The sequence below is a fragment of the Leopardus geoffroyi genome, chromosome A2 (genome assembly GCF_018350155.1).
Source record: "Leopardus geoffroyi isolate Oge1 chromosome A2, O.geoffroyi_Oge1_pat1.0, whole genome shotgun sequence".
In the NCBI taxonomy this organism is placed as follows: Eukaryota; Metazoa; Chordata; class Mammalia; order Carnivora; family Felidae; genus Leopardus; species Leopardus geoffroyi.
In genome coordinates, this window is record NC_059331.1 from 86,683,640 (window position 1) to 86,707,291 (window position 23,652).

General features: G+C 37.7%; 1 protein-coding gene, 1 long non-coding RNA gene and 1 other non-coding gene across 12 annotated transcripts in view; 1 reads left to right on the forward strand and 2 right to left on the reverse strand.

Moving 5' to 3' along the window:
* The window catches only part of CACNA2D1 (calcium voltage-gated channel auxiliary subunit alpha2delta 1), a 495,933-nt gene that overhangs the window by 90,415 nt on the left and 381,866 nt on the right, over nt 1–23,652 (reverse strand). For all 10 annotated transcript variants that reach the window (XM_045494628.1, XM_045494634.1, XM_045494626.1 and 7 more), the window contains one exon: nt 1,426–1,584. In XM_045494628.1, coding sequence (XP_045350584.1) covers nt 1,426–1,584 — 159 coding nt within the window. The remainder of the gene's footprint in view (nt 1–1,425; nt 1,585–23,652) is intronic.
* LOC123607740 lies at nt 11,634–11,738 on the reverse strand. Its single transcript, XR_006716889.1, has one exon. It is a non-coding gene; the product is annotated as a U6 spliceosomal RNA (small nuclear RNA).
* On the forward strand, nt 21,696–22,815 carry LOC123606386. The gene is made up of 2 exons (XR_006716259.1): nt 21,696–22,348; nt 22,592–22,815. It is a non-coding gene; the product is annotated as an uncharacterized LOC123606386 (long non-coding RNA).

Consider the following 23,652-nt stretch of genomic DNA (forward strand, 5'->3'; position numbering starts at 1 on the left):
GACTGTGGCTTTGTCCATGTTGTTCTTTTTCTCTGAAGTGATTTTCCCCTCTCTCGTGTACCTACCTAAATTCTACTCATTCTTCAAAATCCTGTTTTCAAGGAAATGCCCCACTTTCCTGACCTCCTTTGGGTAAGTCAAACTCCGCCTCAGTAATGTTCAAATAAACACACTGTGAATGCCCTATAACGGCACTAACGCATTGTACTAGGAATGATGATTTACCATGTCATGCTGGACCATCTTGAGATCAGACAGCCTTGTTTACTTCTGCTATTCTAGCAATAGTAATGTGACAGGAAATTGTGAGGTACACAATAAATATTGGCTGAATGAACAAATGAATGAGGCAACCGATCAGTCATCTTGAAAACTATTTTAGAAGCCTTACTTAGGGAACAACCAAGTCCGACTTGCAGACAAGACTGCATTTAAGGGCCTATTCGGTGACTCAGCAAATATGGTTTGAATGATGAGCTGACTCTGTACCAGACACGTGCTAGTCATTAACTGTAGTAATAATGACCATGACTCCAATACCAAGGCAACAACCCACACTCACATGAGGTTTGCTATGTGTCGGGTTCTGTGGACAATCCTGTCTACGGCCCTCTCTGCTGTACATGCCATGGTGTAAGTGAGGAAACCAAGGTATAGAAAGGTTAGGTTCACACTCTCAACCATGGTGATAATAGTGCCTCATGAGAGATAAAAACCTGAATGATGACTCCTGCTCTAGAAGAGCTCAAAATGACAGACAACATGGCCACTTGAAAACACTAGTCCACAGCGTGAGGTACGTGCTATGGTATGGGGCAGGCAGCAAGCATGCCGGAGTCTGAGAGTCTAACTGGAGACGTGGATGGGTGATCTGGTGAGGGAGAGATCTTCACTGAGGAAGAAATTCCTGCTCTGAGACTTATATCCTATTCCCCTTAATGTCTGCCATTTGGACCTTTGTGGACATTAAGTAACAACTGTAAGAACCAAATAGATGTTTGAAACTAAAACATTTCTACCAACCACTGGATGACTGAAAAACACAAGTTTCCACATAAATATGGCAGCAACTGAAACAAGAAAAAAGAAACGATATTCTAAATATGCCAACTAAGTTTGAAGTGCTTATGCAAAATTAAATAATTATCGTATGAATGTTTCTTTTGGAAAGAGAGTTCAAAGAGATGATGGAAGAGAAGATCTAAAAGGAAAAGAATGTCTACATGGTGTATGCCTTTGAGTTCGGGATTTAAAAATAGAAGTAGTTCAAAGATTTCTACTGCCTGGACACATCTGCTTTTTAAATAAAAGAAAAACAACAGTTATGTAACTGATAGTTACTGGTAGTAGTAACTACCAGCCTACTGAAATTCATATGCTATGATTCAGTAATAAAAGAGAAAAGGGGATGGTATGGATACTTACATTAAGCAGCTGTTCGAAAGCAAAACTAAAGCCTTTCTTATAGTCTGTGATTCCTTTTGCTGTGATGTTATTCACTGCATCTTTCAGCACTTTCTTATTTCTTACGTTGGCTTGGACAAGGTGCTGAAAACAGCTCACATCCTGGGCATTGCTGTTAAACTGTGAAAGACACAAAAGTAAATACACAAATGAACATGAAAATCAATCACACAATTTTAGTTGCATTTGTGACTTCTACGTCCCAATCCTGTTGTGCTTTTTCTTTCATAAAGGAAAATGAGTAAACTGGTAACTGAAGTGCACGGAGGATCAAATAGCAATTTTCATCTAAGCCTCCCTCCTACTGTAACCCTGAGACTGTCACTCACCTTCATGAAGCTTAGCTTCTCTGATTATGAATTTGGGACTTTAATTATGTAAGATCCCTTTCAGCTCTCAAATATCCGAGCATTTAGAGGGGGGAAAAAAAACCCACAACAACAAACAATGAAATGTATTCAGAATCCAGAAATGATATGGAGCAGGTTCAAGGAGAAACTAGCCATTTGCTTGCCTCTCATAAGGAAAAGCTAGGCGGGAAAATATTACACTTAACGACAGGAATAGAGGGTTAGTAATTTTTCTACCAGGTTTAATGGAGGAAAGTAATATGAAAGAATTAGGAACAATGGGTGGCCTTTCAGAACCATCACTCCACAGCTTATATACAGAATGTCGTGGAATCATGAAGGCAAGGCTAAGGGCAATCAGGTCCTGGAAGACAGGTTTTGCTCTAAGTGACGAGTCCCTGAACCACAAGGATGCTACAGGAGGAGAGAATGTAAACTTTGATACCTGTCCAAAAGTGAAAATCTAACAATCATCACCAAAGTAGTATCACCAACCCCACAAAACGTGTTCATATAGTTCACTGGGCATTTCCAAAAGAACATAAGAACAAGAGAAGTAATGCAGTGAGATCCAGGGCACTGAGGTCAGTGGGATCATCCTACCGTTGATCAACTCTGCTATTTGTATGAGCCACTTGGGCTCTTGGGGCTTAGAGTCACATCTGCAAAATGAAGTTAATAATAAAAACATATTTTCTAGAAGGTAGGGGTCTGGCCAGATGAAATGCTGGAGATATTCTTAAAAACATATAATTAAATAATTTTAACAGGTGGATCACAAACCAAAATATAAGCTTTGTAACTGATCACATACTTTTATAAATGTAAAACATCATTCCTTTTTTTCCTCTGGAAATCATTGAAGCTTAATTATAAGGTGCACTGCACATTTCATTAATTCAATAAGCAAATGTTTACTATCAGCCTGTCATAGGTCAAAAAATTATGGCAGGTGATGGTTTTATGCCTTCAGACATTTAGTAAATTATGCACAAACATATACATACATGTAAGCACATATATGATGTCTGCCTTGTGCTGCATTTATTCTAGAAATATTAATCTTTTCCTCTTTGCAAATATCCTACAAGATAAGTATTATTACTATTCATGAGGAAACTTAGGCACTGGGAGGTTAAATAACTTGCGCATTGTCACAAAGCAAATAAGAGACAGGATCAGATTAGCACTGTGACACAGAGTCTGGGGGATTTTAACTATTCTTATAGAGCCTCTTACTATATTACAATATATTATGATTCATTCTGTAAAGCAATATAATATTAGTCCCTAGGAGACAATATCATGAGTGGGTTCTAGTTTGTACTGTGAGCAGTCAGGGGGAAATTCCTGTGAGAAATGACATTTCCTGTGATTCTAGAGAAATGTTTCAGTTAAGACTATGGAGGAAGGCAAAAAGAACAACAATGTAAAGGGCTATGATGTTAGGGGCAGGGAGAAGACTTTCAGAGAAATATAAAGGAGGAGAGTTTAGCTCACTCACATATGACTGAGGACAATGACATAAAAGGAGTTCAGAGAGGGAAGCAGGGCTAGATCATTCAGGGACTAACAGAAATGCTGAAGAATTGGGATTCGCTTTTCTGTCAAATGGTAAGTCACAGATTTTAAGCCACAAACAAAACAATTTAATGTAAAATTTTAAGAGATCATCTGAGCTGCTGTTTGGTAAACAGATTTAAGGTGAGCAATATTTAAAGGAGGGAAAATTATTAGAAGGCTATCATAGTAACCTAGCTGAACATAATAAGGGGCTCTTGATTTGGAGACGGTCAGAACAGGAGGGGGTACAGATCTATTTTGGAGGAAGAATCCACAGCATATGATGGTGAAGTGGGTGTATAGCTGAGGAAGGCAATAGTGCCCTAAATGCCATGCAGGTGTCTGACATGGGCATCAGGATGGTGGAGGGTAGCAGGAGTGATAGGTTCAGAGGTACTTGGGGAAAAGACCAGGGAAGTGTAGAGCTCAAGGGAGGGCGAGTTTTCATAACATTCAAAGTGTGAGACTCAAAAAAAATCTTGGCTAAAGGTTAAAAAAAAAAAAAAAAAAAGAAGAAGAAGAAGAAGAAGAAGAAGGCTTCAGCATAGAAATTTGGTTTAAAACCTTACATGTAACGATTCCAAACCCAGATAAAGACCGCACTAAAAAGGAGTACTAAAGACCAATTTCCCTGATGAACATGGATGCAAAAATCCTCAACAAGATACTAGCCAACCAGATCTAACAATACATTAAAAGAATTATTCACTATGATTAAGTGGGATTTGTACCTGGGATGCAGGGCTGGCTCAATATCAGCAAAACAATCAATGTGATACATCACATCAATAAAAGAAAGGACAAGAACCACACGATCTTCTCAATAGATGCAAAGAAAGCATTTGACAAAATACAGCATCCTTTATTGATAAAACACTCAAGAAAATAGAGACAGAAGGATTATACCTCAAGATCATAAAAGTCATATATGAAAGACCCCCTCCCTGCTAATATCATCCTCAAAAAAACGTAGAAAAACTGAGAGCTTTACCCCTAATGTCAGGAATATGACAGGGATGTCCACTCTCACCATTGTTATTCAACATAGTATTGGAAGTCTTAGCCTCAGCAATCAGACAACACAAAGGAATATAAGGCATCCAAATCAGCCAGGAGGAGGTCAAATTTTCAGTCTTCACAGATGAAATTATACTCTATATGGAAAACCCAGAAGATTCCACCAAAAAACTGCTAGAACTGGTTCATGAATTCAGCAAAGTTGCAGGACATAAAATCAATGCACAGAAATCAGTTGCATTTCTATACACCAATAATGATGCAACAGAAAGAGAAATCAAGGAATCGATCCCATTTACAATTGCACCAAAACCCATAAAATACCTAGGAATAAACCTAACCAAAGAGATGAAAAATCTGTACACTGAAAACTATAGAAAGCTTATGAAAGACATTAAAGAAGACAAAAAAAAAATGGAAAAGCATTCCATACTCATGGATTGGAAGAACAAATATTGTTAAACTATTGACACTACCCAAAGCAATCTACATATTCAATGCAATCCCTATCAAAGTAACACCAGATGAACATAAGGGAAGGGAAACAAAAATAATATAAAAACAGGGAGGGGGACAAAACAGAGAGACTCTCAAATATGGAGAACAAACTGAGGGTTACTGGAGGGGTTGTGGGAGGGGGGAGGGGCTAAATGGGTAAGGGACACTAAGGAATCTACTCCTGAAATCATTGTTGCACTATACACTAACTAATTTGGATGTAAATTTAAAAAAAATAAAAAAGTTAAAAAAAAAAAGCAAAAAGAAAGTAACACCAGCATTCTTCACACAGCTAGAACAAGTAAAAAATTTGTATGGAACCAGAAAAGACCCCAAATAGCCAAAGCAATCCTGAAAAAGAAAACCAAAGCTGGAGGCATCACAATCCCAGACTTCAAGCTGTAATCATCAAGACAGTATGGTACTGGCACAAAAACAGACACTCAGATCAGTGGAACAGAATAGACAACCCAAAAATGGACCCACAAATGTATGGCCAACTAACCCTTAACAAAGCAGGAAAGAATATTCAGTGGAAAAAGTCTCTTCAGCAAAGGGTGTTGGGAAAACTGGACAGCAACATGCAGAAAACTGAACCTGGACCATTTTCTTATATGATATACAAAATGAAACTCAAAATGGATGAAAGATCTAAACATAAGACAGGAAGCCATCAAAATCCTAGAGGAGAAAGCAAGCAAAATCCTCTTTGACCTCGGCCGCAGCAACTTCTTACTCAACACGTCTCTGGAGGAAAGGGAAAGAAAAGCAAAAATGAACTACTAAGACCTCATCAATATAAAGAGTTTCTGCACAGTGAAGGGAATAATAGCAAAACTAAAAGGCAACCAATGGAATGGAAAAAGGCATTTGCAAATGACATCTCAGATCAAGGGCTAGTAATCCAAAATCTATAAAAAACATCACATTTAACACCCAAAAAACAAATAATCCAGTGAAGAAATGGGCAAAAGACATGAATAGACACTTTTCCAAAGAAGACATACAGATGGCTAACAGACACAGGAAAAAATGCTCAACACCACTCATCATCAGGGAAATACAAATTAAAGCCACCATGAGATACCACCTCACACTACTTGGAATGGCTACATTAACAACTCAGGCAACAACAGATGATGGCAAGGATGTGGAGACAGAGGAACCCTTTTGCACAGCTGGTGGGAATCCAAACTGGTGCAGCCACTCTGGATAATAGTTTGGAAGTTCCTCAAAAAATTAAAAATAGAATTAACCTAGGGCGTAGCAATTGCACTACTAGGAATTTATCCAAAGGATACAGCTGTGCTGTTTCGAAGGGGCACATGCACCCCAGGGTTTACAGCAGCACTATTGACAATAGCCAAAGTATGGAAAGAGTCCAAATATCCATCGACAGATGAATGGATAAAGAAGATGTGGTGTGTGTGTGCATATATATATATACATATATACATATACATATGCATATATATATATACATATATACATATACATATGCATATATATACATATATACATATATATACATATGCATATATACATATACATATAAACATATACATACATACACACACACACACGCGCGCACACACACGCGCACACACACACACACACACACACACACACACACACACCAGAGTATTACTAGGAAATCAAAAACAAGGAAATTTTTCCATTTGTAAAAATGTGGATGGAACCAGAGTGTATTATGCTAAGTGAAATTAGTCAAAGAAAGACAAATATCCTATGACTTCACTCACATGTGGAATTTAAGATACAAAACAGATGAACACAAAGCAAGGGAAGCAAAAATAATACAAACACAGGGAGAGGGACAAAACATAAGAGACTCTTAAATACAGAGAACAAACTGAGGATCACTGGGGGCGGGGGGATTGTGGGTGGGGGATGAGCTAAAAGGGTAAGGAGGATTAAGGAAGACTCTTTTGGGGATGAGCAGTGAATGTTATACTAGGGGATAAATCACTGGAATCTACTCCTGAAATTATTGCACTACATGCTAACTAACTTGGATGTAAATTAAAAATAAAAATAAAAATAAAACTTTAAATACAAAAGGGAAGTAGAAAAATGAGTCCCTAAGACAACAGTTGAAATAAGTTTGCATGGAGGCAGGAAAAAAATCAGTAGACTGGGCTATTTGGGGTGACAAGAGGGGAAAAAATAGGTCTCAGGAGGAAAAACACTGCAGTTCAGATACAAAGATGGGGAATTCAAAGTGCCCACTGAACTCATCACATACAATGTCAGTGGAGGGGGCAGAGCCCCCCCCCCCCCCCGCCAACACTGAAGCACAATGGAAAGTGGTAGAACATGCAGAGGCACGTCTTCCACATCTTCAAAGCACTTCGGCTGGGAAGAAAGAAGAAAAAGATTGGGGTACCTCTAAGGGTAAGCCTGAGGTCAAGAAAAGGCTTCCCTCAAGTGGAGGGTCACTAGAGCAAGAGAGGTTCATATCGAAGAGCAAAGGAAGAAAAGATGCAGGATAGTAGAGAGCGAAATACAAAGTTCTTGTGAAGGTGGGAAGGACACTTACAGCCTATGTGTGGAGGAATGACCCTTGAATGTGCATCAACTTCAACGTTCCAGGTAAAGCGCACGGGCTGAGTACGGAATCTGGGTGTATGCATAGATTAGGGGTTGAAAAGGTGACAGTCAACATCTGAACAGCAAAGCAATCAATGTAAAGTAAGGGAGGGGGCACCTGGGTGGCTCAATTAGTTAAATGTCAAACTTCAGCTTAGGTCACGATCTTACATTTCTTGAGTTCCAGCCCCAAGTTGGGCTCCGCGCTGACAGCTTTGAGCCTGGAGCCTGCTTCGGATTCTCTGTCTCCCTCTCCCTCAGTACCCCCCCTCACCGGTTGATGCTCACTCTCTCTCTCTCTCTCTCTCTCTCTCTGTCTCTCTCTGTCTCTCTCTGTCTCTCTCTGTCTCTCTCCGTCTCCCTCTCTCAAAAATAAATGAACATAAAAAAATAAAAAGATAAAGGGAGGAGATGGAAGGTTTGGAGAGAGTACAGATAAAACAAGAAGGAAAATGTCCTGCACAGATAATTAATTTGAGTTCTTTCTCATTTTTATTTGAACACTACTTTCAGGTACATCACATATATGAAGAAAAAGCTCCAATACATATTTTTTGCTTTTTCCATAAAATCAAATGTTGAAAACTTAGTATCTTCAGATTTAAATTCCACTGCCTCTTTCATTCCATTCTTTGATAACTTGACACAATCTTATCTTACACATTCTATTTTGAAAACAAAAGAATGTGAGAATTCCCATGTTAGAACGTTTAAAAAAAAAAAAGTTTGCTAGTACATCAACAGTAAAATATCTGACTTTAGAGAATTATTAGAAATGGTTATAAGAGATGTTATTAACTGATTTAAACGATGAATCATGATAAAATTAGAAGTTATGCTGAAAATGAACACTAAATAACGTATTGCCCTGAGTCTTTTGGTTGGCCTTGAACTGCTTTTAACACATAAGAATGAAGCATCTCGTTAAGTCACTTTAACAAACTGATTAAATGTAAATTCAATTCATTAAATACAAATTCAGTGGTGTGTAACAGAAATTCTCTGATTATACTCATAATAAAATTCATAAATAATGCAGAGAAACGAATAGCTTACAAAGTGTAAGTCCCCAGAGCGAATCTTACCCTCCTAGGAAAGGGATGAGAAAGTTTAAAAGTTCTAAATTAGGCAAGTGTATATTTCACAGACACCTTACACTAGTCCGCTTTTAGAGTAGACAAAAAGAACAGGTTTATTTTCACAAGCTGAAACTGCAGTCTTTGGTAACATGTGCCTAGACGTCAATGTATAAACCACATATTTAATACATGAATCATACATATATTAAAAACCTTAGGGCAAAGTTCACTAATATAGTATTACAAAGTTTCGAAATTGTATCCTGTGAACAAAAATTGATTTAAGGAGGCCAGTTTTTGTCATCTACTAAGAAAATGCTTTAAAAAAAAAAATGTATATTTAACTGATCCTACAGAGTCAGAAATCCAAACTAACACACTGATTCCTTTCCTGATCCCAGAAAATTCAGCTGAGTAGATCCCTTATTAGAACTGCTGAGAAAATCGCTGCTAGCAAGCGGAGAGAGAAAGAAGTGTGGGTCAGAGTGAGCATGTGGGATATAAATCAAGTGGGACTTTGTATCCCTGCTCCAGCAAATGAACATTCATTCCTCTCCTCCTTCCCTATCACCTGTCCCTCTGCCTACCTGCAACACTTCTCTTCTCTTCCTCACTTGGTTGTTGTCCTTACCTCAACAGTTGTTCTTTACAAAGGGCTTTCCTGACCTTCTCTGACTAGATCCAACCATCCCACTGTAACCTCTCCTAGGCCTAGATGGATCTCTTCTTTACGGAATACAACACAGTTAAAATTTCCTATTTCTTTGTATGATATCCTGATAGATGTCTCTTTTGGATTAAAAGTCCACACAAAGAAAACAGCCATCCCACCATTGCAACCTTAGCACTTGGCATATAATAGTATGCTATAAATATCTAATGAGTATATGAATGGAGTTCCATTAGAAGACAGTGTGAAATGTTGACCAAAATCAAGTTATAGGAATGCCTGGGTGGCTCAGTCAGTAAAGTGGCCAACTTCAGCTCAGGTCATGATCTCGTGGTCTGTGAGTTCGAGCCCCACATCAGACTTTCTGCTGTCAGCGTGGAGCCGACTTTGGGTCCTCTGCCTCCCTCATTCTGCCCCTCCCCCGCTTGCATGCTCTCTCAAAAATAAATATTAAAAAAATCCAAGTTATAGATTTCTAAATGTAGAAATTATATTTTAGCTCTACAATATGTTCTTAAACTTGTATATTCCTAAATATAAGTATTCTGTCCAAATAGACACTATTCAAATACCCAAATGAAGATGTACGTAAAACACCTATCATAGAGCCTGACACAAAGTAGATGTTAAGTCAAGTGCAACTCTATCTTTTAAAAAAATAATTTTACTATAAACATTAGTATGCTCAATTCTCAAAACAGAACAAACCCTAGATTAATGATGAACAATATCAGCTTTAGTGGGCTTTAAATAAAGTTCACTAACAGGACGATACAGGTATCCTTCAAACACTAACTTAATGTCTGAAACAGCCTCTGAGATAACCATCAACAATAAATTTCAATGCTTCCAAAGAACCTTCCTGTTAAATATCACAGTCAAATACACCCATCAAATTAAAAGATACTTTCAGAGCTAAAATAAATCACTAACCTTTCAAATGAATTTAAACTCCTGGTTTTATAAAGACAGTATTTTTGTTCTCATGTACTCTGCTAAGTAAGAAATCATTTCACAAAATACTTCGGAGAGACAGAACTCTGTTCATTGAATTCACCTTGGATAAAGATGATGAAATGTTGGCACTGCCTTGATACACACCATAAGTCGAAGTAGCATCAAGTCCTTGGAAAGCAAATTTGTCTACAAATGGCACCCTCATGGGGTGTTCTAACACATCTTCACAGGGCACCAGGTCTACCTTTGAAATGGTTAGCAGGCTCAAGTAGTTTTCCTCTAGAAATAGTAAAAATTAGGGGTGCCTTGGTGGCTTAGTAGGGTAAGAGTCTAAGTCCTGGTTTCGGCTCAGGTTATGACCTCACAGTCATGGGTTCAAGCCCCGCATCAGGCTCCACAATGACCATGGAGCCTGCTTGGGATTCTCTCTCTCTCTCTCTCTCTCTCTCTCTCTGCCCTCACCCCACTTGTGCTCATTCTCTCATTCTCTCTCTCAAAATAAATAAGTAGGTAAACAACAACAACAAAAAACACCCACCTCAAATCCAGACCTGCCTGCTTTGAAATATGGGTAATTCTTGAAATTACAAAATACAAGTGAACTTATTTACATAATCTAAGTATAACAAATAATTTATGTAACAAATTATATTATGCAGGATTATTTATTTCGACAAATTATCTAAATTAAATAAACTATAATTTTGTGTGCCAAGTCTTTACAATTATGATATGAGAAGCTATCCACACTTTGGACACCAGATGGCGATGCAGGAAAATAAAAGCAAAGTGAACAGAGGATATGATCTTTAAAATCTTGGTTAAGTTTTTATTCCTATTATAAATATTTTTATTTTCTTATTTTTACAGGACATTTAAAAATGGGAAATATTATAAGGCAACAAAATGGTTATCCTAAAACTCAGAGAAACAGCTGATAACATTTATCCATACACATATGCACATAATCAGTTAAGAATGATTTTTCAACTTTTTTAGCTATTGCCAAATTAACTTCCAGAAATTGTGTGCCAATTTATAATATATTTGTAACAGTCTCACTCCACTTTCATGAACACGTAACATTTTTATTTGCTAAATCCTAAGTACAAAGATTATTTCAATCTTTTAATTACTTGATGGGTAATGATGTAAAACTTTTTCTCATATATTAATTTTCATATAATCTTGTGAGTTGTCTTATTTTTATTTATAATAAACAAAGATTTAGAATATATTTCTAGAACATTTTTTATTCCTTTACTATTTCTATTATTTCACCGACTTCTTACTGTCAATACTAATAATAAAAATATCAGCTAACATATATTGAGAATCACAACAGTGCCAGGCTAAACACTTTACATGCATTGATTCATTTAATCTTCACCAAGCTTACGGTTTTAGTTTTAGTTTTTAAGATTTAAAAATATGCAATGCTTCACGAATTTGCACATCATGTTTGTGCAGGGGTCATGCTAGTCTTCTCTTTATTGTTCCAATGTTAGTACATGTGCTGCAAAAGTGAACATTGGTTTTACTTTTAATAGTGTCCATTATACAATTGATGAAATGAGTCTCACAGTGTTAAGCAAAGTGCCCCAAATCACACAGCAACCAAGAGTCAGAGCCCTACTTCAAACCCAAACAATCTGACACACTTTCCTCTACGGTGTCTCATCATTTCCAACTGATACCAAAAAAAGTAAGCTGCCATATCCTGTCATGCTACTTTTTCCACACTTCCGGTTGAACTTTGGAACCTTTTTTTTTTTTTTTTTTAAATATAATTAAAATTGCATTTACCAATAAATTCTGGACAAACTGACATCTTCACATGAGTCACCTTTTCATGTCAAGAAGTTATTATTCCACATTCATTTCTGTATATCCATTTCAACTCTTCCACTTACACCTCATATTCTTTTCTCTTTTCTACAGTGCAGATCCAACATATATTATTAAAAGTATTTCTAGGGGCGCCTGGGTGGCGCAGTCGGTTAAGCGTCCGACTTCAGCCAGGTCACGATCTGGCGGTCCGTGAGTTCGAGCCCCGCGTCGGGCTCTGGGCTGACGGCTCAGAGCCTGGAGCCTGTTTCCGATTCTGTGTCTCCCTCTCTCTCTGCCCCTCCCCCGTTCATGCTCTGTCTCTCTCTGTCCCAAAAATAAATAAACGTTAAAAAAAAAAAAATTAAAGAATTTAAAAAAAAAAAAAAAAGTATTTCTAGGTAATTCATGATTTTTGCAAACATCATGAATAGGATTCTAATTTCTATTATTAATCCCTGTCCAGGGAAAACCAGAAGGGGTGGTCACCCTTGCAAGTTAGAGATGCTATAAATATCTTTGTTAATAGCACTATGGGACTTGAACACTCTAGTCCTCAAAATGACATGGTTGTTGCCCAACACTGGCTGCTGGTTTATGGTTTCCTTGGCCTATTGGATAAAAAAAATTGATTAAAAAAAGTTCTACTTTTCAATCCAATTTAAGAAAGTCAGGTCTAATCCAAGTCCTGCCTCTACAAAGTATCAATGTCCAAAGACAGCTGTTTCAATTATCTCCTTGGAGCTATAAATTCCTTCTTTCTGGAGGAGGGGGGGAGAGCTTTAGCACATCAACTGGAAAGGCCCCCAATTTCTAAAATCTTATTATTTAGATAAGATTGTTTTAACTATTAAAAGAATTAATAAAAGGAGTAATGAATTCTGTAAATGTCAAAAGAAAGTCACATTAATAAAATAGTGAAGATATTGACACAAAATTTATGTTTGCCTATAATTATAAAACATGGGCCATCTAAACTTTTGATAAGCATTTTTACTTTTAAACATATATTTCAATTAACGTGAATTACGATGTGCTGAAAATTCAGTCTGTTGACTTTTTGTTGAAATATTGAGTGAATTTCTGAATAAGCCCCAGTATCATTTTTAATATATTCTACTCATATTATCATATAGAAAACTCTTAAACAGCTCTAGTTATATGCATTTGGAGTTTCAAAAAATTGAGAGTATTTGTATTTAGCTCCCTGGCTCATCTCTACTTGATATTTATGTTTTCTTTCTCAACCATCATTTTGTCAACCACTGTGCAATCCTGATTCCACAGCACTTGTCCAGCTAGAAATATGGGCAACTTTCTCATTATCAGTCTTAAGATGTAACAAGCGTATCAGTATTATTTCTATCACAAGTTTTTTTCATAGCCCTGTGGAAATTTGAAAGCCAGCTCCCAAGGATGAAACTTTAATGAAATGACAAAATGATCATATCTACTCTGATTTTTTTCCTCTTTACCAACATTATAATGCAGAGTTTGACCAATATGCTAAATGTTTGTATGGTACCTGAAGCTGATTACTTGGAACATCTTTCCTAGTTGAAAAAAAGATCAGTTGTGAGTTTGGCTGGATTTGCCTGAAAAACTCAGAGAATGATATACATACTTAAAGTATTTACAGAGAAGAGATGCTAGAGTCAGATAAAATAAGTAAGGATGACTCTAATCATTTAAGAACACAAACATATTTAATCAGTGATTGAAATTTATTATAAAATTCTGACAACAACTATGTAAGACGCCCTCCTCCACGGTTATGACTAACCAAGAAATAGACTCAATTGAAAAAGCACCACTATGCGCCTTGCATTTTTTTCTTTTTCAAAAAAAAATTTTTAATGCTTATTTTGAGAGAGACAGAGAGAATGCGAGTGGGTTAAGGGCAGAGAGAGAAGGAGACACAGAATCCGAAGCAGGCTCCAGGCTCCAAGCTGTCAGCACAGAGCCCGACACGGGGCTTGAACTCATGAGCTGTGAGATCATGACCTGAGCTGAAATCGGACACTCAACCAAGTGAGCCACCCAGGCGCCTCTGCATTTTTCTATATACAGTAACATTTCAGTAAAACAGACAGTGTCTCTATAGTCAAAAAAAAAAAGCATCCATTGGTGGGGAGGTGGGAGTGCAGGGGTATAGAAAATAAACAACAAACATATATATATAAAGTATCAGGTGGAGAAAAATGCTAAGAAGAAAAAGAAAGTGAAGTCAAGTGACTGACAATGATTAACTACGAAGAAAAAGAAAGTGAAGTCAAGTGACTGACAATGATTAAAGAGATAGTATAACCAAAACTGAAATGACACTGGAGATTTGGTAGTCAAGGAGGTCCACTCTATTATGGAAGCACTTGAATGAAAAGAAGCACGCATCTATCTAGACTCAGAAGCATCAAGACTCAGGGTAAATCAGAAGCAATTTCTAATCTGTGCATACCAATAAGATACGCACTTAACAGAAAGAAGAGATCTATTTTTTTTTAAGTAAGGTTAGTAACATCACCACCAAGTTCTTTTAAACAGGAAACAGCATTTGGAACCAATAAATAGTTACCAGCATGACTTGGAGAAATTATATTCAACCTAACTCTGTTCCACTGAAATCAAACATATAAATATACATATATTTTATTTATTTATTTTTTATTTTTTTTTTAACGTTTATTTATTTTTGAGACAGAGAGAGACAGAGCATGAACGGGGGAGGGGCAGAGAGAGAGGGAGACACAGAATCGGAAGCAGGCTCCAGGCTCTGAGCCATCAGCCCAGAGCCCGACGCAGGGCTCGAACTCACAGACCGCGAGATCGTGACCCGGGCCGAAGTCGGACGCTCAACCGACTGAGCCACCCAGGCGCCCCTAAATATACATATATTTTAAAATATACTTCAATATAACAAATATTTGAAAAACTTGAGCATGATTAGGGTATAAACTAATGAAAAAAATTAAATAATGAAGATACCTATCAACAGAGCATCAGGTTAAAAAGGAGAGAGAACATGAGGAATGAAAAAAATTTTGGAATACTACATTTTCAAAATGTATAATCATTGGACACAATGTTAGAAAGAGGAATTAATTATGGAAAAAGGCACATGCTAATATTTGATATTTATAAGAGAATTTAACATGCAAACAGTCACTTTATGCCAAAGTCCGTTTCAATGGAAGAAACGACAAAAAGACTTTCACGTCTAGTTCGTGTTTTCAAGTTCTACCATAGACATCAAGATTCTCAAAATGTTTTCTAGAACCTTAGCAATGTGCTGAAAGGGGATTCTGCTATTCACAAATTAAGTTTAAGTCGATGCATTCTACAAGTCAGTACTTTAATGTAATATCAATTTATATTTTGATTTCTGAATTTACGCCTACTAAGTAATTAGGAACAAATATGAGAGCTTAAATAACTGTGAGCAGTTTGGCTAAAGTTACAGCTCAGGTCAGCCCCAGTCACTCTCTTGACCTATTGTCATGATTAAATGAATACTTGGATTCTGAATAATCTTACCAAGTCCTGACATGCCTATGGCGCATGGACTCTTTTCCTAGTCCTTCAAGTCCCAGAAAGTAAGTTGTAACTTTTATATTATTAAAAACAATAAATTAGTTCAAAAGAAAAGTTCTCCTTCAGCCTCACCTTAAGTATCACATTGTCATTTCTAAAACTGCAAATGAAACTAATTTCTAAGTACCAAAACTGCCTTTAGTGCACCATGTAATTAATGGAAAAAATATTTATAATGCTTGTCAACACCTTCTTATAAACTTTCCTTATACATGCAAAGCAATTGATTTATCCTCTGGCAATCTTTTTTTTTTTTTTTTTTTTAAACTAAATAACCTTGATTACGTGCCCTGTTATTATAAACTCTAAATTTGTCCTTTATTTGATAGTCTTCTCAAATAGAGTCTTCCATAATTTCTTTATGTATCTTTTAAATAGAGTTAAGTTTATAAAGCACCCAACTTTACCTTAAAAAGAAAAGCATATAAAAAGAGAGAACTAGGGTTCTTTTAATAAATCTAACTCTACTCATCCTGTCTTAATACTCCCCTCCATAAAGCAAATGGCTACAATATAAAAATATTCATAAACATCCATACTACTAATAATGCTGTGAATTAACCAAGATCTTAAAATCTAAATCAGCAATAAGCATTATAAGTTACAACAAGCTCCAGACAGATGCCTGTTGGACTTTGCTAAATGTACCTTCCTCCAGTACCTTGACTTCCCGATTTCCTCATGGCCTAGGACTCACTGGACAGGCTTTGATAAATGAAGATTCTGACCCTGACGTGTGGTGCCTGAGAGTCCGCATTTCTAACCAGCTGTCAGGGGCTGCTCTGCTTTTCAAGTCATGGGCCCCTCCTTACGTGGCAAGGGTATAAAGCTACAAAATTCTTGGTCACTGACATAAAAGAGAGCTGAATCGACCTAAAAATGTCTTGAAATCTAGATGATGACTATTTTATAAGACATGAAATGAAATTTCTGTCCTAGACTTCATGGCTCACAAAAATGCACTGGCACACCAATTATCTGTCACTTTATTTGTGCTCTGGCAAAAAGAGGGCCTGTTTTGTAAGGATGAAAAAACTCACTTTTAAATTTAAGTAGTGCAACAACTTACAAATGTGCTCATTATTACAGGCAGAGTAGCAAAGTTCTAAGCTACGAAAACCATGCCCTTGTCTAGGAACACACGAGGCATATTCTAGAAGGAAAACTCAAACTTAAAACACAGGAGAAAACGAACAATCCAAGCCATGTCTTTCTTGAAGATACAGTGCAATCTCATATTTAAACAGACCTCCAGCGTGACATTAGTTGGTGTTAGACTGTCAAGTCAAAAACTGGGAAGTACCTGAAATTTTATCCTATTTGCAAGCTAATGAGTCAGCCTCAAAGGTGGTGCATCGTTTCTATACAATTCTACCAGCGCCATCTAAGAGGCAGAGTCGTCTGTGGAGAGTGGGAAGCAGATCACTTAACCAGAGAGTCTTGCTAATGCCACCAGCATGACGCTGTGATCATCCCTGTCCAGCCTCCTGCTATGATGACTGTGGCTCCTTAGTCCTCATCCTGCACTTGCATTTAGACACGGTCATTTCCAGAATCGCTGTTTAGTGCCTACTATCCAGACAAAGAGCAGAGCTTACTTCAACTAATATCAGAGATACTATAAGGAAGCGTATTTTGATTATTTCTTTCTCATGAGTATTAAAGGCTACACTTTTTAATTTTTTTTAAATATTTAATTATTTTTGAAAGAGAGAGTGACAGAGCATGAATGGAGAAGGGGCAGAGAGAGAGAGGCAGACATAGAATCCAAAGCAAACTCCAGGCTCTGAGTTGTCAGCACAGAGCCTGACACGGGGCTTGAACTCACGAACCTGAGCTGAAGTCAGATGCTTAATCTACTGAGCCACACAGGCCCCCCCAAAGACTGCACTTTATAATGACCACATATTAGAAAAACTTCCAAGAAAAAAAGGGACTGAAAAATGCTTAATGTCACCAGAACATTTGCATCTAATTCTTAAGCAACAAGATGTGATCTTATTGAAACGCATGGCCATTTTCTTCCGTTGTTAACTTTTCACACACTGTTCATAATCAGCACACATTTCCTTGTCATCTTCCACTGGCTTGCAGTATTTTACTCTTGAAATGTCAAACTCCCTCAGTTTCATAAACAAACTCCACTCATTGTGTCAACAGTTGAAATGATGTCTGTAAATCAGAACATGCTGTGATTGAATTGTTGCTCCTATCATCTACCACTTTCTTCCATCAAAGCATGTAACCAGATTAGTAGGAAAACAGTCGTGTGATGCTTGCATAAGCTTTGCCCAACAGCAGGCTTCCTTTCTGCAACCAACAATGCCCTGGAGACAACAGAATCGCCCTGGAGATAACAAAGAACTCCCTAGGACATGACATTTGGGATGTAGTTCTGACATCTTACACGTGCATTACATGACTTAAGCATAACAATTACTGTTCTTTACAAAATATTAAGAGACTTAGAAATATAAACCTAAAAATGAGAGGCTGTTTTTCTGTACGGTGGGTCTAAGCAATTTTGTCAAGTGTTCCTATTGATTGTATCCCAACACTCTGGATGACTCACATGATCTTTGGTATGAGGCTGAAGAAAACTGCATGAGGGTTGTGGAAAAATTATCGTCAAAATTTACTGCACAATCACTACCAGGTTTTCTCAGCACCTTATTATAATGCCTCCCTGAAGTTATAAACACTAAAAGTGACATTGTTTCTTTCCTAGACATTCAGTTTCAGAGGAAAAAAAAAGAAAGAAAATACATGCACACCTGTATATGCACATGTGAACACACACACACACATACACACACACCAGCATATTAGATTTTGAAGAGCTTTTTCCTTAGAATTGCCATATCATTAAATTATTATTTTTTTATTTAATGAGAAAGGCCTGGTTAAGGACAAAACATAAGTTTGTTTTTCTCTTACCAAAAAGTTGCATCGTAATCAATTATCTTTAAATGTATCCATTTCAGGCATTTAATAACCCCAAATATAGCACGCTAACCAATAAAACTGATGAATTTTTGAAATTATGAAGTTAATGTGGTTGATGTTAAATATTATATAAACATGAATAAGACCATAGGAGCAAGACACATGATAAAGGAGGTAAATAAATATATAAAAAATTATACTACCTAGGCCAAATGTATAACCCAGACATAGTGTTTAAGTATTCATTTGCAATTATAAGATTAATCTAACTCATATGTGCTTTTTCAAGCCAAAATATGGAAAAAATTACTGAAAGAACTTCTCCACAAGAACATAAATAACAGTCTTCTTTAAAAATACATTCAGATTTGGGGCGCCTGGGTGGCGCAGTCGGTTAAGCGTCCGACTTCAGCCAGGTCACGATCTCGCGGTCCGTGAGTTCGAGCCCCGCGTCAGGCTCTGGGCTGATGGCTCAGAGCCTGGAGCCTGTTTCCGATTCTGTGTCTCCCTCTCTCTCTGCCCCTCCCCCGTTCATACTCTGTCTCTCTCTGTCCCAAAAATAAATAAACGTTGAAAAAAAAATTTTTTTTAATAAAAAAAAAAAAAATACATTCAGATTTAAAAGGGTTTTCTCTTTGCTTTTACAATCTAATCATATTTCTATCTTAGAATTTCTAACAATTCCAATATTTTGGAGTTTTATTTAAGTATATCAGATTTCAGGTGTTGAGTTTGCTAAGTCCTTTATAGATTTTGGAAGGGGGGGTGAGGGAGAGGGGAAAATGGGTGATGGGCATTGAGGAGGGCACCTGTTGGGATGAGCACTGGGTGTTGTATGCAAGTGAAGAACCACAAGGATCTACCCCAAAAACCAAGAGCACACTTTACACACTGTATATTAGCCACTTCGACAATACATTATATTAAAAAATTGGGGCGCCTGGGTGGCTCAGTCGGTTGAGGGTCTGACTTCAGCTCAGGTCACGATCTCACGGTCTGGTCCGTGAGTTTGAGCCACGCGTCGGGCTCTGGGCTGATGGCTCAGAACCTGGAGCCTGCTTCCGATTCTGTGTCTCCCTCTCTCTCTGACCCTCCCCCATTCATGGTCTGTCTCTCTGTCTCAAAAATAAATAAACGTTAAAAAAAATTTTTTTAAATAAAATAAATATATCAGATTTCACAAAAAAAATAGTAAATATATTTTAATTCTCCTCAAGATTCATAAATGAAGATGGCTGTGCTCCAATCCTGCCTTCTCCCTTAGAAAAGTTACTGGAACTCTGATTCTTTATCTATAAACTTAAGGATGGTAACAGTATCGACCTCACAAGGCAGTTGTGAAGACTGAATGAGTTATCATGGAAAACACATAGAACAGTTCCTGCCACATAAGCAGTGTTTAAAATACCACCTCATGACTTGTGATTACTTCAAGGTTAATAAATAAATAAGATCAACAATGAACACATATCTACCTTAGATCTTGTTCATACTGATTTTCTGAAGGGCACATCTATGGTGGGAATAATAAGCTCACTTAAAAACATTCAGTGACTTTTCAATCATGAAAATGTACTCATGATTTTTCTGAAATAATAAAATTAAGCAAAAGTATATAGTTAGTAAAAAAAATTCAGAGTTGACAAAAATATCTCTATGGCAAATGAGGGCCATAAAGAAGGAAAGTAAATGTAACTAACTAATCTACACTAAACAAGCCAATATACAGCAGCTGAGACCAGTAATAATTTTCCCTGGAAGTAGAGTGGGAAATCATGATGGTTTCATCTTTCAAATATCTTCCTGCATTATTTGCCTCACAATTTGCACGGGTTGAGCATTTCCCAATGTCCTTCTTCTTCCCTATTTGTGAATATGTAACTGAGTATTTTCATCATTTTTAACTTGAGATATTGAGATACATTATTTCCAGATCAAACACACTCCCAGTTCTTTCCACAAGCAACATATTCCATCTGCCAATAGGCATTTAGCTTACACAATTCAAGGTACATCAAGTGAGGATGCACAAGTAAGGATTTACCAAGAACTGTCAATGAACCAATAAAGTCTGTTGACCAGGCTCACAGAAACCACAGGGAAATATCTTACAATTATGTTTTTTAAGTAGTCAACAATGTTCTTTACAGCAATACATGTTTAAGAGCCATAATATTATTAAGAAAAGCAATGATCTTTAAGACTTGTCAGGCATTAAGAATCCCAATGTCAATCCCATCAAAATGATTTTATTAAGAAAAATTCAGGGCCACCTGGGTAGCTCAGTCGGTTAAGCATCCGACTTAGGCTCAGGTCATGATCTCGCGGTTCATGGGTTTGAGACCTGCATCGGGCTCTGTGTTGACAGCTTGGAGCCTGCTTCAGATTCTATGTCTCCCTCTCTCTCTGCCCCTCCCCTGCTCATGCTCTGTCTCTAAATAAACATTAAAATAATTTTTAAAAAGAATCATTACTTGCTAGCTAAATGTTGAACACCAAAAATATTCATTCAAAGCCATTTCTTCTGTTTAATCAGAAATCCTTTTAAAGCATATTTAATTATAGCATTGTTTAGTTTCTAGCTAAGGCAGATGCTGTTGGTGTCCCATCCGTATTTCCATGCGTGCCAACCCAAATTTAACTGGCTGAGATTTCTACAAGCCCTCTGCCTGCGTACATGTTGGCCTGGGAACATCAGGGTATTAACGTTCCTCGTGAGCAATTGTTAACTATAAATACTCCAGCACATTTTCCCCATAGAAGGGTAACTCTGATTCATGTAATCTGTGCTAATTCTCAGAATTGTACGGAGGATTAAACTGTATCACTCAGAGTGGTAATGTATTTGATAATCCATCATTTGTTAGTTCTCTCTCTCTCTCTCTCTCTCTCTCTCTTTGGCTTTTCACATTTCTCTAAGCATTTCCTAGAGTCATTTTCTAAAATAAACCATTTGTCCTTGAATCCTTGTCTCAGAGACTCTTTGTGGGGAAACCCAATCTAAACTGATACTAGCAGTGGTTTTAGGAAGCAGATCCGCAGAATGGGATTGCAGAATTAAGTCACTCACCAGTCGTGTGGCAACAAAGACTCCACTAGTAATTGGCTGTACACCAGTCATAACTAGAGTCAAGAAAACCCTTCAAAGGCTGTAGCATCCACCTTGCTTGTGCTAGAACGCAAACTTGTTCTGTGGCCCTTCCAGGCACTGGGGGTCCAGGCCTATCTCCCCCACCTCACCTTCCAGCCTCTCCCAGGCTCACGTACTCCAATCCCACCAGCTCCTTTCTGCCCCTCAGATGCACAGCCGGGCTCCCCTCTTCAGGCCCTCTGCACTGGCTGTTCCCTCTGGCCAGAATGGTCTTCCCTTAGAGTGCTTCAGACAGCCTCCTCCTCGGGCCTCAGCCCGAAGCTTGCCTCCTCGCAGAGCCCAGTTCTTTCTGCCCCAACAGAAGCAGCACCCGCTCTGCTTGGTGTCCCATCACCCACTTTCAGGGAACTTGCCGTTGTCCGAAATCCACCACGTCCCTTTGTTTCTCCCCACTGGAGTGTGGGCTGTGTGGAAGCAGGGGACTCAGGATGAGGACATAATCTATTATGACTGCTGTCCATGTAATAATAAGAGGACACAGCCGGGGCTACATCTACAGGGATGACCATCTATATAAACAGCAATACAGCAGCCATCTGGCAGCCAAGGAAGGACGCATCAGGAGACACTGACCCTGCCAGCACCTTGATCTTGGAGTTCCAGCCTACAGAATCATGAGAAAATATATGTGAGCTCCCCAGGGTGTGGTATTCAGTTACGGCAGCCCTGGGCAACTAAAAGACCAGGTTGTACCTTACTTCACCGGAGACACACATGTGGCCCAGATGAAAAAAAGTCTCAAAAAGAGGTTTTCAGAGTTCTTGCCTAGTGGGAATATATAATCTATGAAATATCTCCAATTACCTGGAGCTCTGGTTAACAAGGGGATTATACCTGCTTCCCTGACTACATCCCCCCTCTCCCCCGCCAGGGATGCCCGTCCAGTGAAAGGAGCAGCTTTAACTTCTCCCTCCCAAGGAGTTTCAGAGACAGATCTGTTCTTCTATGTTCAATACAAAATGATCTGACCACAAATCCCTCAGTTCCGTCTCTATGAATATACCCACTTCAAATGTGAAATTCTATCCACCAGTAAACAGTCATGAAATTTCTTGCCTAAATTCTATTAATTAAAATGAGACGTGGTGACATTCATTTTGTCCTATTTTATTTGCCTCGGAGTTCAACACTCTCTAGCTATGAGTAGGAAGCTCTAATATGGTTCTTGGGAAGTGACACTTTTAAAAAAGCACATTGGTTCTCATGTTAATAAATAATACTTTGAAAATGTAACACACATAATTGTTAATACATTATTATATAACATATTACCAGTGACATTTTCCACCTAACTGGAACAAAATAACACTAAAATTTGTATGGAACCACAAAAGACCCCAAATAGCCAGAGCAATCTTGAGCAAGAACTTGAGCCAGAGCAATCTTGAGCAAGAAAGCTAGGAATGCCACAATCCAAGATTTCAAGATGGACTAAACGCTGCAGTAATCACAACAGTATGGTACTGTCACAAAAACAGACACACAGATCAAAGGAACAAAACAGAGAACCCAAAAATAAACCCACACTTATATGGGCAATTAATCAACGACAATAGAGGCAAGAATATACAATGGGAAAAAGGGTCTTCAACGAATGGTGCTGGAAAAACTGGACAGCTGTGAGCAAAAGAATGAAACTGGACCACTTTCTTAACCATACACAAAAAGAAACTCAAAATGGATTAAAAACCTTAAAGTGAGATCTGAAATAACACAACTCCTAGAAAAAAATATAGGCAGTAATCTCTTTGATATTGGCTTTAGCAACATTTTTCTAGATAGATCTCCTCAGGCAAAGGAAAGCAAAAATAAACTATTGGAACTACATTAAAGTACAAAGCTTTTGCACAACAAAGGAAACCATCAACAAAACGAAAAAAACAACCTATTGAATGGGAGAATATATTTGCAAATGACATATCCAATAAGGGG